Source organism: Abrus precatorius, unplaced genomic scaffold (assembly GCF_003935025.1).
Source record: "Abrus precatorius isolate BTA unplaced genomic scaffold, Abrus_2018 Scaffold9, whole genome shotgun sequence".
Classification (NCBI taxonomy): Eukaryota; Viridiplantae; Streptophyta; class Magnoliopsida; order Fabales; family Fabaceae; genus Abrus; species Abrus precatorius.
This window is the reverse complement of record NW_020874439.1, coordinates 35406865-35426714: the sequence shown is the minus strand read 5'-3', so window position 1 is coordinate 35426714 and position 19850 is coordinate 35406865. Positions and strand designations below refer to the sequence as shown.

Below are 19850 nucleotides of genomic sequence, written 5' to 3'. Positions count from 1 at the left end.
GCGAGTTGGATTTTTAATTTCCTTTAACCTCTCCTCTTATTAACAAAATACCTATTTCATCTCCAACATTTTTAACACAACAGGTATAACAAAATTTATAAACTTTTGACGGACCATTCTTACATCAAATTCTGAACACATTTTTCTACTTGTTTTTTTTTCATGTTTGCTCTAATATAACAGTTTACATGTGGCTGATGTGTGGTTTATTTGGAATTAGACAAATAAAATTAAAGTAAACCTTTATATTAATTTATCAATGTATAAGCTCGAGTTATTCAGGTCTCTTTTTAAAATCATTGTTTGGTATTTAGTTTTACTAAAAGTCATTTGCTTTTAGTCTTTAACATCAGTGAAAATTTTGATTGATATATTAAAATACATAATTTACAAAAAAGAGACCTCTAATGTTATTAGAACGAAGAAGAATAACGCATCTCAACCTCACATTTTAACGAAAGTTAATTTCAATAACGAAGTAGAATGCTTTCAGATGACTATGTCAAACTGGAATACGAAGGCTTTAGCATGTCATCAAATATTTTTGTGGAAAGGCCAACATAATGCCATGGTCCAAGAGTGATGTCAAGGTAAAAAGCGAAACATATACGGTACAAAAAGAATATTCTCCCGAATGCTGTATTTTAATTTTATACTCAATGTGTGTGGAACAAAAATTTGGATAGAGTCTACATACAATATTCAGAAACAAGTCTCGCCAATCATTCATACTTGAAAGTGAAGCGATCCAAGCACTGAAGGCTGACCTATAACTAACAGCTGTAATCGTAAATGGACTTCTTTCCTTTTCAAAATACATTCGTTAAAACTACCTAATCCTATCATGAAATGAAAGTTAATACTCCAAATTTATCAAGAAAATTCCAACTTGTCCTTCCAGTCATGTCTGCCCTTCGCCACCAGAGATGCCTATTCACCAATTCAATCACCACACCACAATTTTTCTTCAAGCAACAGTAGGTGCCGACACTATCCTTTATAAGAGACTATCTCCAGGAGTCTCCTGGATCATGGTAAGATCAACGACAGAATGAAAACCTTGACACAGGATTACTTGAAGCGCCAAACTGGATGTACATACATGGACCTTTCTCGTCGCCCAACTTTTGATCAATGTATCCATCTCCCCATTTTTATTGTCATGATTTTTCTCTTTTTGTTGGCATGATTCTTGGCAGCAACTTTCATCTTCCGTTTGGCATTTCGCGCTGGATTGATAACAGCCATGAGCTTTTCTTCTTGTTTTCTTTTATTTCTTTTCAACTTAAGGTTCTTCCTGACAAGGTTGTAAACTTGCACAAAGTTCTGAGTACCCAAAATATTCTCTACTTTTCCACAGGTGTCCTCTGCCAGCTTTTTTGCTTTATCTGGTAAAGAATAACCATGCTCAGTAAGCTGTCAGAAAAAAAATTAACAAAGGGGAGGGGAACTGGTAATCTAAAAATATAACACGAAGGGAGGGCTTGGTAAAGATTTAACTTGGAACATTAGGTATGTCTAGTAACCCTCACCCCACACCACCAAAACAAAACAAAAAAATTAAGGAATAAGAAAAATAAATAGGGAAAATAGAAGGTAAAGAAAATCTTGAACATGATACGGATGGATCAGGATCCTCCCTCTCATGTTAATAACATGAAAGGATCATGTTATGAGAAGAGATGCAAAGCAATTTTAGGAGTGTAGGACCCACATTTATTTATGTAGGATCCATTGATTTTCCTTTGGTGGCTTTCTGTCCCATAACAAGACCGGCTCATGTTGGTCATATGAGAGGGTTCTGATCCAGATACAACAGTGTATAGAAAATTATCAATAATTATACACGACACCATTTTAGTAAGATGGCTACCTATTACAGGCTTGAAATTTACCTACCATAAAATAAATTAAGGAAATAAAAGAGAGTAAACAAGCAAATTTTGGTTACATTTCTACTTTTCCCAGTTATGAAAACTAACCAGTTACAACTTTTCCAGCAAATCCTTCACAGACTTTATATATCGGTAACAGGACCATGTATGCATAGTGTAGGCAGTCATCCTGACTAATCTGTGTCATAATATTTCCAAAACTGTTGAAGACTATTTCCATCTGCATTAAACAAGCAAAATGGGATATAATATTATTCATAAGCACATTAATCGATACTAGAGAATGCACACAAAGAACTAGTGTACCAACCTGAATAGCACCCATTTGAAGGGCAGTTTTCCCCATTTTACTGAGCAACAACGAGATAAGTACATGCTTGGCATTATTAACATTACATTGATTGTCATCTTCAAATGCAGGAGAGGTAAGAGATGAGGACATGAACATGTTTCTTCCTTTTCTTGAATCAAGAAGCTCAAAAGCTCTAAGAAACTGGTCCTTTTCGTGTTGCTCAAGAGTAGCCCAGAATGCAGGGGGATCTACACATGCAAGTTGCCCCAATAAAGAATGGACAGCACAAATAGCAAAGACAATATTCTGGGTCATAAGCTTGCTGTCAGCATCATCAATGAGTGACATTTTCAGTTGGCAGCAAAGAGAAGTAGCTATTAAAAATAGTCTACTTGGACTCATAATAAAATAATTTCTTAAGGAGCTTTCATGATTTTCTCTGCTAACATCTGTTACACGTGTAAAGTATAGGGCTATGAGGCGAACCGATCTGTTGCGTATCCATGAATGTGGGTGCAACAGCATCTCGCATATTGCTTCCCATATATCCTGAAACATTTCGACAAAAATAGTGTCAGTGTCCTAGCTCAGAAATGTGGAAACTCAACAGTTTTGATTAATCGTGCAATAGAACTTGTAGAAAGGGAAGGAAAAAACTGTCTGCATACTAAGAATTGTGTAGCTTCTTCTGCATTAAATATTTTATTCTTTATTTTCTTAAATATTATTATTTGAATTTACTCGATCCTAAATTATCCAATTGTTAATATCAAAACTTTTCATATCTATAAGTTGGAATTTTGATTCATCATATTAAATAATTAGTTGATTCACTAAAATTTATTCCTATAATTTACTTGTGAATTTCAAAGGATTGCCTGTTTAATTTATTTTTATATAATAATATAAAACATCCATTCTTGACAAGGAGGATGTCTCCTGTAACGCTTCATTCTTGCTTAATTGTTTGACAATGGTAATATTTTTTTCTTATATATATAAATTATTTTAAGTTGTCTAAATTTAAAAATACATGTATAATGCATGAGAAACTTATCAGTCATCGTGTAAGTTTTAGTGAGAGGGCATGGATTCAAATCCCACTTCTGACACACATTCATTTAGACCGAGCTCAAAGTCATTGTGTAATCCATGTAGTCGACCTTACCTAGTGAGATAAGGTTTAGTTGTTGTTGTTGTAATGCATGAAAAACTTGTTAGTATATGCTAAAATACGTTTGTTTCCTAGTGAGATAAAGTTTAATTGTTGTTGTTGTAGTAATGCATGAGAAACTTGTTAGTATATGCTAAAATAAGTTTAAGTTTCAGCCCCTTTCTCACCTATTTTCTGGATGGGCATAGACTAACATGTCATAAACAACACATCGATATCTGAATTTATCTATATTTAATAGACAGTACACAGACATTTACCTCAAGATCCTTCGCAAAGCATAAATCATGGAACTGATTAATCATCTTCTCTAACATAACAAGTGAGTAGTATGCTTCTTTCCAAAGGGGAATGATAGATTCGGCTGAAAAGCCCACTTGCCTGTTAGTAATTGCATCTATGGCAGACTGCAAGATGCATTTAGTCACAGGCAAGATACAATTTATATGTTTATGAAATCCTTTCTTTATTACCTCAATCAGCAGCCCCAAAACCTACATCAGCAATTTTTTAAGGTTAGTATAAATCATGCAGACAAGAAAAGCTACAAGTGTCCTATGGTAGAGCTAGAATAATTTTTCAAATTTAAGGTCATACAAAAAAAAAATTGGAATTAAATAAAATCAAACACAGAATATATTGGTTCTTGATTCTTCTAGTGATTACTACTGCCAGTCAGTCTTCCAGTTTCTTACTTATTGGAGAAAACTCCTCTACGAAAAACCAAAGCCATCTAAATTCTAAGGTCAAATCATCTGTTTGAACAGTAGTTCTCAACAAGAAGAATAACAGTGACTATTCATACACCATTCATAGCTCTTGCAAAATTTTGTATCATCACAAAAAATGAAAATTCCAGGTTAACCACTTTTCTACTAAAATGCCAACTGTCCAACTTAACTCAAACCTCTAAAGAGTAGAATGTCAAACTCAGACTGATTGAATACACAATAAAGTAGAATACCCAGATAAATTCCTTTGTCATTTCCTAAATGTTGATCAAACCTGATTCTTCCTGTCACTTTTCTGTTGAGGAGTACTTTCTTTGTGTACTCTCAACCATTTGCTAATATACCTCAAACTGTTTAGGCAATCCAACACGCTAACCACACCTAAGGCTGCAAATATTACAATAAAACACTAGGACTAGGACTATGACCAAAAACAAAATTTAATTAAAGTGATAGTCTATTAATGTTAATTAGTAATTTGCCTGCATAATTGTTTTTACAAAAGCCCAATGTAAGCATGATCTGGTAAGATGGCATATTACAAATGAACTCAAAATAAACATCATAATACCAAGACAACATAATCTTGAAGTTTATGATTTCAAACCAATTTATGATTCACAATATTTTAGAGAACATTACCTGAGCGGCTGCACCCAATAGTTGCCGCTTGCCACCCAAATACCAAGAAAGAGCATACTCAAGTATGGCATTAAGTGAATTAGAACTAACAGAACTAATGAGATTTTTTATAGCAGCCCCACTCATAGAACGAACAACATTATCACTATCATTGGCTAAACAAGCTACCAAATGAACAAATAATGTCTGTGATTGCTCATCCAAAACACTTTCTGGAAATTTCGCAATAATAGCATGAATCATTTCAAGAACAGATTCCCGTCCACTTGAATGCTCATATCTGCAAGGGATTAAAATATCCATAAGCCTAATCAATCTTTACTATATAAATATATACACACACACATATATATATATATATATATAACAAGGAATATACTATGCTGAATCACTTGCCTCAAATTTGAGAGCAGGAAATCCAAATGTTGTTGCAAGCGCTTTTCTGAAAGTTGATAATCAAGCAAAAATTGCAACAAAATTTTACTACATTTTTTTCGAATTGGTTCCATCTGACTAGTTACCATCAGTTCTGCAACCCTAGTGACAAGATCATATATCTCAGGTACAACCAGCTTACGGCTGACAATACCCTTTAGAAGGGATAAGGCCACCAAAGACGGATTCTTTTCAAGATCAAGAAATATAGGAAGCTGAATTAATAGATTTATCTGATCTGAGGTGAGAGAAATTTTTGTGTTCCTCAAAAGCGCAGTCAGCAATGTCAAAGATGACTGCATTAAAGGACTGCTAGAGTTCACCAAACTTTGGGTAATATCTAACAAAGCAGTTTTTACTCTCTCAGCCTGTGGTTGAAGGGATGGTAAAGGCAACTTGACCAGTATAGCAAGGCAGCCAAGGGAAGTAGACAAAATATCCTCATACTTGGAGCACAAGCCATCACTTAATAGCTTGACAAAAGGATCTAATAAGGATAGAGTATTTTCATCTTTTACGTTCTGTTTCATACTCTTCATACGTTTATGCAATATTCTGAGACCAAACACTGTAATAAGGTGTGAACACAATAAACCATTAGCAACTACATGGCCTGTAGAAATTCTTTTGGTATTAATCCGGCTATCTTTATCTTCCAATTTCGTTAATTTATTCTCATGCCAACCAATTTCATCTTTTAAGCCATCTTCAATAATTCCATAAATGAAGATAAATAGTTCAGTCTGATCTACAGATGGATTGCTTTCAATACCAGCAGCTATATGACACAACATATTTTCCAATTTTCCTTTTACATTAGGTGTAATGTGCTTCTGCAAATGAGCAGTCACAGGTGCAAGGAGCTTCGGTGCATAGCTTTTGAATGTTACATTTTGGGCCACCAATGTCAAGCTTTCAAATGACTTTTTCCTCCTTGTTTCTTTCATTTTTGCAGCTATCTTTTGCACCTCCTTTTGCTCAGCAACATCTCCAAGAATGTCATTCTCTATCACAGAAAGGACATCATCCAAACAATAATCTATCTTTCCAACAACTGGACTTGAAAGGCACTTGGACAAAATAAAATTAAGTGTGTATCCTAAAACATGAAGTTCATATCCTCTCTTCAAGGTAGACTGCAAAACCTTGACAATAAATTGCAAGAACTCCAATCCAAGTTCTTTCAAACAAGTAGCCAATGCAGACCTAGCTTCATCACGAATGCTTTCTAGATGACTCTTCAAGAAGTTTGAAATTCGATGAACAATAGTTGGAAGATACAAGTCCATCACATCTCCTGGAAGTAATTTAAGTAGTTTCAGTGCAGCAATACTGATATTTACATTGACCTTTTCAGAATCAGAATCCAGCAGCTTCTGTATTTTTGGAAGCACAACTTTATAGAGGCAAGTCTGTATCTCCGTGTTTGCATCAGAAGAGTCGGTTATTCCTATGTCAGAAATTCCAACCATAGATTCCTTAGGTTCTTTATTGTAACCAACTTCTGAAAAGTGAAATTTATCCAAAATAGAGCAAATCAAGCGTATAAAGAGTTTCTGTTTGTCTGGACTACTGGATGCTCCCCGAAAACATCTGATCAATAATGCATAGTATGACTTCCATCCCATTTGACTAGCTACAGAAGCAATGGTTTCTATGCAAGCATTTTTCATATGCTCTGCCTTTGCTTCTTTCTCATCAAACAACATGTTGAAGAAGAGTCGCATGAACACTTTTTCAGCTATCAACTGGAAGTAAACAATAAAATAATTAAATTTCAGTAACTAGGAAAAATCCATTCAATTGAAAGGATAAAGTTACTACCTCAGAAAACTTGTTCTTAATGATAATATTCCTAAACCATGACAATGCTTTAACTCTCTTACGTATCTGCAACACCAAATGTACTTACGTGAGACAACCTTCTGGCTATTTAAATAACTCCAACAAAATTAAGGAGTAAACAGATGAATAAAAAGACGTAAGTTTGATAGTGTTTCTGATTATACAATAAGGACACAGAAGAAAGGTGTTTCAATAGAAAATAATGATGGAAAACTGATTGTGAAATGTTTGGAATAAAAAGCTATGTATATGTAAACAAATGAAAGAGGCAACTAAGGGTAACAACCGTAAGTTAAACAGAAAAATTTACTTAGCTTAAACAGAAACATACCACTGAGTCAGTTATATTGTCAAAAAAATTTACTTCACCATCCTCATTGCACATGACCATAAGTGATTTAAGCTTTGACACTTCCGGAAGCTTCAACACCATTTGATGTAACAATTTTATCCATCCCTGCCACAACATAAACTAGTGTATAAACATCACAAGGGATAAATAATCATTTATTTATAATTGAAGTTTACATTTCAAGCAGTAATTAACTTAATATCTATCTAGCGCCTCAAAGGGAGACATGGGAGAAAGTCTGATTATATGCACGTATATGTTAAAACTTAACATAACTGAAAATTGATACAGTACTCAACACTTCATAATGATTTATAACTGAAGTTACCAAATACCTTCATAACAGAAAGTGGTCCATCCATTGCATCTGCCATATGCTTCAATAGAAATTTCTTTGCAATACGCTTGATGCATGATTTTGTCCAACAACCGTTAGTGTTTTTCACCATTGACAACTCTCCTTCAGTGTTTCCTTCTTGGCATAGAATGAGTGCAGAAAAATCAACAAAAGATAGCAAAGAACTATAGGCACTACACATAAAAGTTGTTTCTTCTGATGCCATGTCATGCACACAATGGGATAAAATAAGTAATGCATGTTCCACTTGAATGCTTCTGAAGAAATCACTATTAATGACTCTGTAAGCATTCAAAATAGCATCATGGTCAAGCCAACCCAAAGTAGATGTAGCATTCAGCTGCCGAAGAAGTTTTGCCTGCATCCATATAAAATAGCAGAGAAAAGAAACATGGAATGTGGTAAGCTTTTGTTAAAAAGAAAAATCCATGGATCAAGGGAGACAAAAGAACGGGGATTACCACTGAGAGCAGAGATGCATCAGATGCTACAAGAGCATCAAGAAGATCACATATTCTCAAACGCAAATCCAACTCAGCAGAAACATATAAAGGAGAGACAACACTCAGAATTTTAGCAGTACTTCCTTGACCTAATATCGGTATAATATTTTGAATGACTTGTAAAGCTTCACCCCAGACATCTACAATAACAAAGAAAATTTCAATAATAATACAGAAATCAAGTTGAAAAAAAAAAAGAGCAAAGGATTAAAAACATGTCATGTGCAGAAATAAAACATTCTCTCACCACAACTCTGAGTTTTCTTTTCCATAAACAGAAGCAATATGTCCACAAATTGCTTTGCCAACTCTGCCTCATTGATGTACTTGGGTAAAAGTTTGAAAATTCTGATAATTGTTTCCCCAGGAGATTTGATCAGCTTTCTGCCAAAAAAACAAGCGATAGCAAAATATTAAGTACTCAAGTCCCCTTTTTCCTACATGTCTTCTTTATACATAAAAGAAAAATGTTTCTTCAAACATAATATACAATCAGAGGCATCCACCTATTCATATGATACAATTATACGGTTAATCCATTTCCTAAATATGTCACTATGTCAGTACTTAATCTTGTTATTTTCCAAATAATCTGACTGAGTTCACCCAATATCCTGGGTGCACTAGAAACTTCCAATTGCATTATCCAAAGGCAGTTTTTCACTCGTAATCCTACTCCTATTGAAAAATTATGTTTGAGATATCACTTTTTATGTACTTCCTACCCTGCTTTTGTATAGTCTTTGTCCTCTTCTTCTACACTGTCAAGGACTAACTTCCTAAAAGCTTAAGCAGAAGGTACATAAACGATTTTATATCAAGCTCTTTGGCCTTGCAGCGTGGACAAAACATAGGTATACTAACTTATGCATAAATTCAAATTGTATTAGAAGAATGGAAGCAACAAGGATTGAACTCCTGTCCGCTGGGACATGGAGGAACTAATACCATGTCAAGGACCAACTCTCCCAAAAAAATTTTGTTAGGTGAAGATGCGTGATTGGTTTAATACCCAACATTTACCCAATACAGGTAAGGCTGACACCCAGAAGACAAACTACTGCTAGTTTTCATTAAGGTCTATATTTCAAGATTGGTCCAGATGGAACACTCAGTCAGATGTGACAATTATGGTTTTTGTTTGCCTCCTGATCCTTATGGCTACCATACATCATAGCCCCCTCATCAACTAGATGATAAAAATTCTTCCTTGCAGAAAACTACAAGCATCGTATCATTGTTAAGACTGATGGAGGAGTAAAAATACAGTTGCCAAACCCAATGCAGAGGCTTTGGATTATGTCAAAAGCAACAAGCAAACTTACATGGTTAAAATAGTAAATTCAGCAACTAAAATTGGGAGAGCTCATGCAAATAGAGCTAATATACCTCTTGGTTGCATTATCATTTCCAAATAAACAGCAGATGCTGTCCACAAGTACTTTAATGTTTGAAAGTAAAACTCTTTGGGCACAATTGTCATCATCACCCAACTGATTGTCAAGGCTCAACAAGTTTTCAACAAACTTTAGAACACAATATATAACCGCTTCAGCAGCTGAATTGATGGAGATAATTGAAAATATATCAGGTACAAGACTTTCTTCCCTGCATAATAGTGCTACAAGTTTATGGTTTGCACTCATGGCAAGAAAGCAAGATAACAGTGAACTTGGTTTCTCACTACTAGCAGCCTCCTGTTTGAATTTATCAATCAGCGGTTTTACTGAGCAAAAGAATCTGTCCCACATATCAGAACCAAATTCATGATCTTCATACTTATAGAGTACAAGCGAAATAATTTTCAGGCACAGAGATCTCATATCCTTGAGCTGCTTCAAAGTACTGCCCATCTGCACAAGTTAAAAAATAGAAAAATAAATCAGACAATAAAGATAATGAAAGAGGGAAAACTTAGAGCCTATCCAGTAGCTCTGCTAATATACTTTTAGTTGTCAATATGCAACAAGAAGAGAATAGAAAACAATCCAACAAACAAGCTTAAAAAGTATACAGTATTATACCTAAGTTACTTTTATTGAAACACACCAAATGGCAGTGCTAATCACTATTCATAACATTTACCCAACGACATTCATTTAGATAGTTCATTGCACATAAAAATTGCACTCAGCGTTAACATAATATTACCTGTATTTGATTTGTTGGCACACTGTCCTCCCCAAAAGAACTTGAGCCAGTGCTAGAATTACAGTGATCTAAATGAACCCCATTCAATTTTGCTTTGTCAAGACTTGAAGTGCAGCTCTCCAATACCCGAACAACACACCCCACCAATAGATCAAGAAATGGCCTAATATGAAATTCATCAAAAATGCCAACAATGTCTTCAATGACATGCAAAAATCCATATTTCTTTTTCCAGGAGAGGGTTGCTATATTCTCCAAAGTAAAATATTCTAACAAAGACGAAGCTTCAAATTCACTAATGGAACCTCTAGGTAAAGCCCAAAACAAGTTAGCAGGTCCATCAGCTTTCTTCACTATTTGCAATGGTTTTATCAGTAATGCAAAAAAAAGAGGCAGCTCATTGACATCAAATCCAGCTATGAAACTCAGAATTGCCTTCCGATGACAAATGCTTGCTTTCTGACAAATGAGAAGGAGATGACAAATGATTAGTCTATAAAGTAAAAGGCTATGAAAAGAATGTGAGAAACAAAAAAATTGCATGACAGAATATATAAACAACCAGAAGATACTCTAACTGAGGATACCTTTCGAGATGCAAGTCCTTTCAGCTTTCTCACTTTTGGCATCAAAAGACGGATAACTAATGGCACAAGATAAGCACGGTGGCACTCTTCAATTATTTCAGATTCTCTGGATAAACTCCATGTAGTTAGTTCCTCCCTTAAATTTTTGGAACTAATCAAGTACCTCAAATGCTCAGTATATGGTAAAAAGTAATCATCCTTCCAGATTAACAGGCAATCCAGCACTCTCATCTGTATTTCAGGATCATTGTCTTCTAGAAGCCTGCAGAAAAGGCACCAAAAACAGAAAGGAAAACAACAAAATGTTTAAATTGGGAGGCCACGTAGATAAGTTTATCTAAGTAACTGGTAAACAAAACATTGCTGTAATGAAAAAAATACATAATAAAATTGCACATCAAACCTATTCTGCAGAACATCCTTAAGAAACTGGCCACAGTAAAACGACTTGGGATTTTTCATCAGCCTCAACAAGTTTAACCATTCTTTTAAGACAGCCTTCCACTCTTTCCCTTTACAAGCATGAGAATCAAACAATCCCACGCTGCAATTTCATTTGCAAAGTAACAAAAATTGTCAAACATGGAAATTTAAGTAAAACATAATGGTTCACAAAATTCAAAATAATGCATTACAAAAGGGATAAAATCCAGTAAAAATTTACCTTTTGAGATCAAGATCATTGTATCCCAAAAACTTTAAAAATAGAGGAATGAATTGCCTAGAACGAGGTTCAATAACATTTGGAATTTTTTGCAAAGCTTGAAGCAATAATGCTAAAATTGTTACAGATGGTGTGCTATCTGACTCATGATGGACAAACAATTTGAAACAATCAAGTAGACCTGAGAAACATAATCAACTTGATTACCAAACATACACAATGGCATTTCAATAATATAATCTCAAAAGTCAAGCATAAATGGTAACCTTTCCATATATAAATCCTTCCAAAATAGTAACAATTATATTTAATATTAAAAGTCAGGAATTTAAAATTTTTGAAGAAAATTACAAAGCATAACAAACAAATCTATAAATACTTTGTTACAGGGTATTACCAATTAAGCTAAATACAAATTGATTAAACTAATTAAAATTTTACAGAATATATTAAACTCAAGTCAAATTCACCAATCAATTACTAATTTTATATAAAATAGTGTCCAAGTTTCACTCCTAAGACATCCTCTATGCAGGGGGGAGGCAGGGGAGAACTGGGGAACATAATGTAGTGTCAGTATAGTGGAGACATACCAGCTGGCTGCTCAAACAATGCACCATTGACACTGCTGTGCAAGTTACAAGAGGTCTGCAATATTGCTTGACACTTTTCCAGATAATTGATAAGGCTATCCCATACAAGTAAAAAATGTTGGCTAATCAAGACAGCAATACATTCTATTACAGGATTCCAGAGGTAGCTAAATCGATTATTCAATATGCCAAGCAATCCATTTAAAACAAGAGGCACATAAACATCAGGAATCCTTCTAGCAGAAAGGTCCATTTGTATCTTAGAAATCAATCGCTGAATGCTTCTGCTTGTAGAAATCGAAATGGGAGTTGATTCAATAGAAAGGAGCAACAGCAGTGCCTGTCAATTCACCAAAATACACATTGACATACTGAAGTTAAAAAAAGATAATGGCACAGAATCTAAAAGATACATACATTATTTTCTGGGCAATTCACATTGAAAGTTGGAGAAACTTCAATTTTCCTTTTCTTTTCAGCTTGCTGATCTACTGAAGAATTTTCCCCACTCAAAGGATTAGAGTGACAAAGTATTTTAAGAGTGGAAATGCGAATATCCTTATCTGAATGGTACAAATTATTGGCAAATATTGCCACTGCATCCGTAGTTCTTTCTTCAACCTCTGAATGATAAATTCTAGAGCCATTGTCTTCCAATGAGGAACTGTCATATACAAGTGAGAAAGTTACACAAGTACAGAGCTCTAACTACTAATAAAGCTATTGAAAAAATTGAACTTCCAAAGCATGCAAAAGAATAATACACCACATTAGACCATGAAATTACAAACACCGATCATTTTAGTCCCTTAAAATTACAGAAACATCATTTTAATACCTGAAATTATCAAACAACGGGCATTTTAATCCCTAACATTACCACACAACAACTATAATTTTAGTTTCTAAAATGACAAAAATAAGGACTAAAATGACCAATGTTTGAAAATTTCAGAACTAAAATGATAAATTTTTGTAATTTCATGGATTAATTTGACTAATGCTTTAATTTCAGGGACTAATTTGGTGTCTTACTAGAATGGAAAACAAGATGTGTCTAAAAGCAGTTAACTTCAACACACATACCCATTCTTGTATTCCAAATAATCAGCAACACCCAACAACACTTGTGAAGATGACTTATATCGTTTTGCAAGACTTAAAAATTTTGCAGTTTTATCAGCTCCAAGGTTAGTGTTTCTGTACAGTCTGTTGTAAGAACTTAATACAGAACCTATAATGCTTTCCCAGGCCTTTCTAGACATATCTGCAATGAAGCCTACAGATAAAATAGAGGAACAGAAAGAAATAACTGAATGTAAGAAATTATATTTTATGTTCTTATTGCCAATAGAATTCAACAGGAAAACATATGCAAAATAGAAAACAAGATTAGGGTGCATTTAGTAAACAGCTTAAATAAGAACTTATCAATAAGCTCTTACTACAGGGTAGCTTATACCATAAATTTGACCATAAAATTTACTGGAATATGCTAAAAAAAGAACTTATTTTAATATGTTATTATGTTATATCAAAAAGCTTTATGAAATGAGCTATCATGAGAGTCAGAAGCTATTTTTATAAGTAACTCTACATTAGCTCTTCCAAACACCCCCTAAACATCAATAAATACAATGATCCAAATGTCAGCCATAATCAGATATCCTCTTTCATAGTATGGTCCAACCCAGTTCAATATTATGACAGCAGACTCAATCTTGTCTAGACACAATGGAATACCATCTTTAATATGACCTACACACAGGTTCTACAAGATTGCTAGTCAAAGTATAATATTTGAAACAACTAGAAACAGTCCCCATATAAATGCACAGGTTAAGAAAAGTAAATAACAATTGGATATAAACCAAAGGTTCAACGTAACTAAATATTACACAAATGAAAAGGTTCAAGTGGTTGGAAAAACTGAAAAAAATTGGATCAGAAATTGACATGTGTCCTAAAGCTGGACAGATATTATATATGGGATAACACTACATTTGGATAAATAGAATTGGGATGAAAATAATTATGGAAGAAGGAGAAAGGAGAGAAATATGTCCCCTTTACAAGAGATTTTTGTAATAAAGAGAAGAAATGTGGTATTCCACCACCCACACTTTTCCTTTTTACTTTGGATTTAGCTGATTGTAATTATAAAGGGTAAAGTTATCTTTGTATGCATTATCTGTTTCTTTCTACTCACTTCCACTCATCCAAACAGTGCAGAGAAAAAAATGCATTTATTTCTAATTTTTATTCATCCAAGCCCATTTCTATTATATTTCTTTCTCTTTTATTTCTTCCTTCTATATTTTTTTAATCATCTAAACAAAGCACAAAGAAAAGATGGAATACCAGCTCTAACAGTCAGAAAATGATCTACAGCATCCACAAGATCCATCAACAAGGATGGATTGGCCTTAACAATGGACATGTGAGAATAGCAGTTCACAGCTCCCCACAGCAGTGCCAACTTTCCTTCGTCAATTTGACATAATACATCAGAATGTGCAACATCATTTATTGTTCCAACCCAATAATTGATTGTCCCTTGCAAATGACTGCATATCCTGGCAAGCGCTTCTGCACCTGTTCCATCCACAAAGTCCGAGTTTCGTATATGTAATTGCATTTTCTCACAGAAGGATTGTAACAAATGTACCACCTCTTCCTCTGAAATCTCCATTAAATCATTCAAAGCACTAAAAAACAAGTAATAGAAGTCAAATATTTATATTCATAGAGCAATAAACAATAACTTAATCACAAGTGCGCACACACCATTTTAAGGTTACCTTATAATATTACTTCTGAAAGCAAGTAAACAAAGATCCTTCTGTAGTAGTTCTCTAATAAAACACAGCAAACTGGAACCCAAGCTCAAACATGTCAAGAGGGTATAGAAATAAGATAAAGAAAACAATATCACAAATGCACTGTTTCAGTCATTACCTTGAGCTTCGTGATTTAAAAATCGGAGCCCACTGGAAAGCACACTCTGATATCATTGGATTACTGCACTTACTGAGCCCATTAAGAATGGCCAGCATTAATTTCAATACTTTATCAACAACTAAATATATATTTTCTTGTGACTCAATAACTCCATAAGGTGTGATAAATGTCTGCACAAGCAGCAGAACAAGTTCCAGCATAGGCTTATACTCTGCCAAATGTAAGTGCAATTAAAATCAGTCCAAAAGCACATAGACAAACTCAGGCAACTTTCTGAAGAAAAGATAAGGCAGACCATCCTGATATCCAACACATTACATTTGGAAGAAAAAAAAAATATTGTTAAAACAATGCACACTTTGACAAAATGAAAATATAACGGATAATCTCTAGCCACCTGAGGCTAGGTCCTTCCCACAAATGACATTTTTTACGACCTGAACCTTTGTACTCCATTAGGAGTGCAGTTTGCTTATCCTGTTTCCAACCTCCTGTGGTTTATATTAAAATTTTAACTTTTTTCATACCCAAAAGTGCAGGGATAACTTGGTAAACCCAAATTTAAATAGTAGAAATAAAGGGAAGCATTATGACAGATATCCTAAAGAAACTTAAAATTTAAGCTATTTATTCAATACAGATTTGTGATCAGCTTGCTATAAAACAACCACAGTTTGTTATCCTTGTCAACCAGCTCAACATAGCTGAACAGACCAAAAGGAAAAGTTCAGTAACATAAGGTATTGTAACTTACCAGACACTTTTTGCCCATTTTGCATCTTTATAGCTGAGATAAGTACTGATAAAATGCGTCTTAAGTGGATGGTGTTTCCTGTATTAACACATTCATTTACTTCCTTATATAAGCAATTCCATACCAAACTCATCTGCTTGGACTCCATCTTCTCACATAACTTCTTGAAGACAGATTTTATAATTTTCAGAATTGTCCTTGACTCTGAAATAGAGGCAGGTCTAGATAAGAAACATTGTAATACAATATACTAGAAATCAATAACAAAGTTAATTATATTTACAGATGACAGAAGCCTAAGAGAGAAGATGACCTATGACAAGAATCCCAAAAGTTATAGTAGAGAGAATCCTACAGGGAATATACAATGAGAAAATGAAAATTGCATGGAACAATCAATTATAATGCTTGAGTTTCTAACTTTTGTTTAAAAGAAATTAGGCTGCTGGAGGCTAGATCATCAAATGGTGTATAGGACTTTGATATACACAATAATATCCCCTTTGTACAGGACATCAACAAATTCAATTTTATTTTCATAACAGTAAGCCACAGGCTTTACAGCAGTATATACATGGCATCTCACTGTCCAATCTTAGAGCCAAATGAGGGAATTTAACCAATGAAAAATGAATATTCTCTGATGAACAAAAGACCAATCATATATTGATTATCTTTGTATGTTACTGATACTAAGTAGCAGAGTAGCTTGAGCAGCAATCAAAATATTTGGAAATCAGAAGAATCAAAATAGAATTATTCTTTTAATCAGAGAACAAGCTTGCCTTGGTCAATGTTATCACCAACAGGATAAATTGCTTCACTAGTCAATAATCGTAACACTCGCTCTGCTTTTGAGTGGAATCTTGATGAGTAACCTTTCATAATATTATAAAGCAATGCTTCAACACCTGATTCTTTGCACAGAGATGGCTTCTTTACTGCATCATCAATGACTTTTCTAATTCCTGTGTCATCAAACAACAATAAGTTTTTCAACCACCCAAACAAATCAATAAAGGCATAATTACAGATACATAAAAGAGAGACAGGGACAGAGATTAAACCAGGAAGTAATTTATTCTAGAATAGAAGTCCTAGAAAATTAGGGAAATTGGTTGAAAATATAGAAGACAAGATAGAAAAGGGGGGAAAGAAATATTGACAATGAAGAATAATCAATGACAAGAATACCTCTTTTGAGCTGCTCATCTGGGGCATTTCTCAAAACAAATGACATTGCTTCAGCCATGAATTGTTGGACGTATTCATTTGGATAATACCTCAATTTTGATGTGACCCTTGAAGTATCAAAGTCAAAGAAAAACAAGTCCAAAATTAGAAAAAATCATATTTTTAATTCCAGGTTGTAGGCTGAAATAAGTAATATAATCAGTTGTATGTTGAGCCAAACTCAATCACTCACTTAAGCACCTCTGATGGGTTGCGTATTAGATATTTTTGCAGATACATCATAATGTATGACCATGACGTGAATATCTGCATCAAAACAAACATTTTCATAATTCATGCTGAACTAAGGAAACTACCAAAGATGACACGGACAACAATATCCCCATAAGAACACCAAAATGATAGAATATACCTGTTCAATGATATCTGGCTCCCTATCACCACCACTTTCTAGAAGAGAAACTAAAGACTCCACAATTCTTGGCAATAGCCTAACAACCATATGCACAATGAATAAGAAAACCATGTGATATTCTTGTAGAAAGATATATGTGCAAGAGCCAGGCAGAAATTTGACAATCAAAATAAGGGAAACTCAAAAGAGCCAACATCTAGCCCATGTGATAAGCAACTTACGGAACAAATTCCTCTAGGAGATCTCTAGATAAAGCTGCAATTAACCTGTAAAAACAAATCTTTGAGATTCATTGGCAACAACTGCAAAATAATAGAACACCAAAAAAACACAGAAGAGGGAGAAAAAGAGAAACAACTACCCATCAAATAACCAAGCCCAAGGCTACCTGGTTGTTAATATTCAGTGTAAAACAGAATGCAACAAAATATAAAACTAATATATATTTTCTCAAGAATATAGAAGACCTATATAGAACAACATAATTGTATGGCTAGACTCCAATACTTTTATTAATAAAATCCAACAGATTTTCACAAACTGAATTCAACTTCAACCACTCAAAAAGAATCCAAAATCAATCAATCAATCTGCACATACAGCTACAAATAATAATTAGTTGTAATAGAAAAGTCAGGAATGCACCAAAATTGTTGCTATTATTGAGAATGCAAAATACTTGCTCTGATCACATTAAAAGTTATCATGCCCAAGTTTTTCAAAACATAGTAATATGATTTATTGTTATCATTTTATCATGTAACACCCTAACATCCCTAATCAAGCATAATGACACAATGTTTAAAACAGACAAGTATACCTTAGAATCGGTTCAAGGGATAGCCTTGCTTTTATGTGCAACCTAGAAAGAAGCTTTGAGATTAAAGATTCCTTGTGCAAGAGCACCAGGGGCAGAGTTTGTGTATAAGGCATAATTTCTTCATACAATGAAATAAAATCCTCGGCAGTGTTCAACTCCTGTGTTTTGACAGTTAAAGCAAATAATTACCAAGAATGATTGAGATGAAGTAGTTAAAGCCTGCAATTTTTTTCTATAAACAATTTTTATCCTAGAAGACTCAATCTCAAATACAAATATACAATGACAGAACGCAGCCAATAAATACATAAAGCAATATAAAGAGGAATTGTATATTATAGCATACCCTCCATTCTATAAGGCAGTCTCTGAAGAAAGAGGAACCCTCAGATGGCTCCGCTTTGACCTTCTCAAGACTTCGATATACATTGATATCGATCTCATCTACTCTCTCGGAGAATGTCTTAAACTGCACATTCAATTTTAGCAAAATTGAAAAAAAAAACAAAAAAAAAACAAGCAACTAATACAAAAGAGCATTACCAGAGAGCATATTTTCAGCTACAACTAATCGATACTGGATGATGATTTATATATATATATGAACAGCAACAGGAACATTGTGATACAAGGATTCTATAAATTTAAAAAAATAAATAAATAACCAGTAACAAACACGAGGTTTAGGGTTTTAGCAGAGCCGCCACAACACGGCCAGAGAGATAGACGAAAGGTTACCACAAAACGGCGGCGACCAGGGGACTTGTTGAGAGACTTGACAGCTTGAGCATGTGAAGGAGTGGCCATGGAGTTGCAGAGAGTGGTAGTCGTAGCTGCAGAATGCTGAGTATGGATTTTCTCTTCTCAAATTGTTAATGGAATGGAGGGAACAAAACCGACTCTGCCACTGAGCGGCGCATTCCAATGGGCAACTTAAATCTATAATCTAACAGTCATAAATATATATATATATATATATATATATATATATATATATATATATATATCATAATTATTAATTTGAATTTAGAAAAAAAAATCGATATGAGATTATTTGTATATCTTTTATGTTGTTTCATTATCTTTTATCATCTCAGTTACTAATTTTATCTCTAAAATTTGTAAGGGAACTTAATATGTATTATTTTAAAAATAAACATCTATCATCTGAACAATACTAATACCTGACTCCAAGCTAAAACCGTTTTTAGATAATATATATACTCATTATCATTTATTTTTTAAAATATAATATTATCTTTTTAATTTAGTGTTTTTTAATACAATAAAATAATTATCATTAATAATAATAAATCATTTTTAAAATTTATAAAATATATTAAATTAAGTGCAATATTTTATTTTATTTTTATTTTTTAAAAAATTAATTTAACAATAGTACACAAAAAAGTCACTAATATAAAATTTTATCTTTATATTTTTCTAGAATACAGACTATAAATCTTGAAAATTGTGATGAAGAT

At 33.7% G+C, this 19850-nt stretch overlaps 1 protein-coding gene across 2 annotated transcripts; it reads right to left on the bottom strand.

Moving 5' to 3' along the window:
* Window positions 1–629: 629 nt before the first annotated feature.
* On the bottom strand, window positions 630–19255 carry LOC113849148 (small subunit processome component 20 homolog). Of its 2 annotated transcripts, XM_027478826.1 has the most exons (31): window positions 19105–19255; window positions 18713–18835; window positions 18367–18524; window positions 17768–17812; window positions 17544–17622; window positions 17364–17437; window positions 17132–17238; window positions 16719–16905; window positions 15938–16158; window positions 15181–15394; window positions 15024–15095; window positions 14584–14930; window positions 13309–13501; window positions 12640–12886; window positions 12223–12562; window positions 11630–11810; window positions 11378–11509; window positions 10966–11227; window positions 10379–10837; window positions 9617–10080; window positions 8475–8611; window positions 8186–8367; window positions 7702–8082; window positions 7346–7471; window positions 6994–7059; window positions 5131–6917; window positions 4735–5014; window positions 3622–3855; window positions 2206–2736; window positions 1983–2115; window positions 630–1388 (listed from the first exon to the last, which is right to left on the bottom strand). In XM_027478826.1, the coding sequence occupies exons 1-31, from the start codon at window positions 19171–19173 to the stop codon at window positions 1132–1134; spliced, it is 8088 nt and encodes a 2695-aa protein (XP_027334627.1). In that variant the 5' UTR covers window positions 19174–19255; the 3' UTR covers window positions 630–1131. The 2 variants fall into 2 exon arrangements, with proteins under 2 accessions (XP_027334627.1, XP_027334628.1); XM_027478827.1 differs by lacking the exons at window positions 15938–16158; window positions 16719–16905; window positions 17132–17238; ... (4 more) ...; window positions 18713–18835; window positions 19105–19255 and having other exon boundaries at window positions 11369–11509; window positions 15181–15283.
* Window positions 19256–19850: the final 595 nt, after the last annotated feature.

What these genes read in the sequence shown, in the direction of transcription:
- LOC113849148 (XM_027478826.1), bottom strand. Translation starts at nt 19,173, where the DNA reads ATGGCCACTCCTTCACATGCTCAAGCTGTCAAGTCTCTCAACAAGTCC. An exon ending in TTAAGAACAAGTTTTCTGAG is followed by an intron (nt 6,918 to 6,993) that starts GTAGTAACTTTA and finishes GTTTACTTCCAG; the next exon opens with TTGATAGCTGAAAAAGTGTT. An exon ending in TTCCTGCTCTCAAATTTGAG is followed by an intron (nt 5,015 to 5,130) that starts GCAAGTGATTCA and finishes AATCCCTTGCAG; the next exon opens with ATATGAGCATTCAAGTGGAC.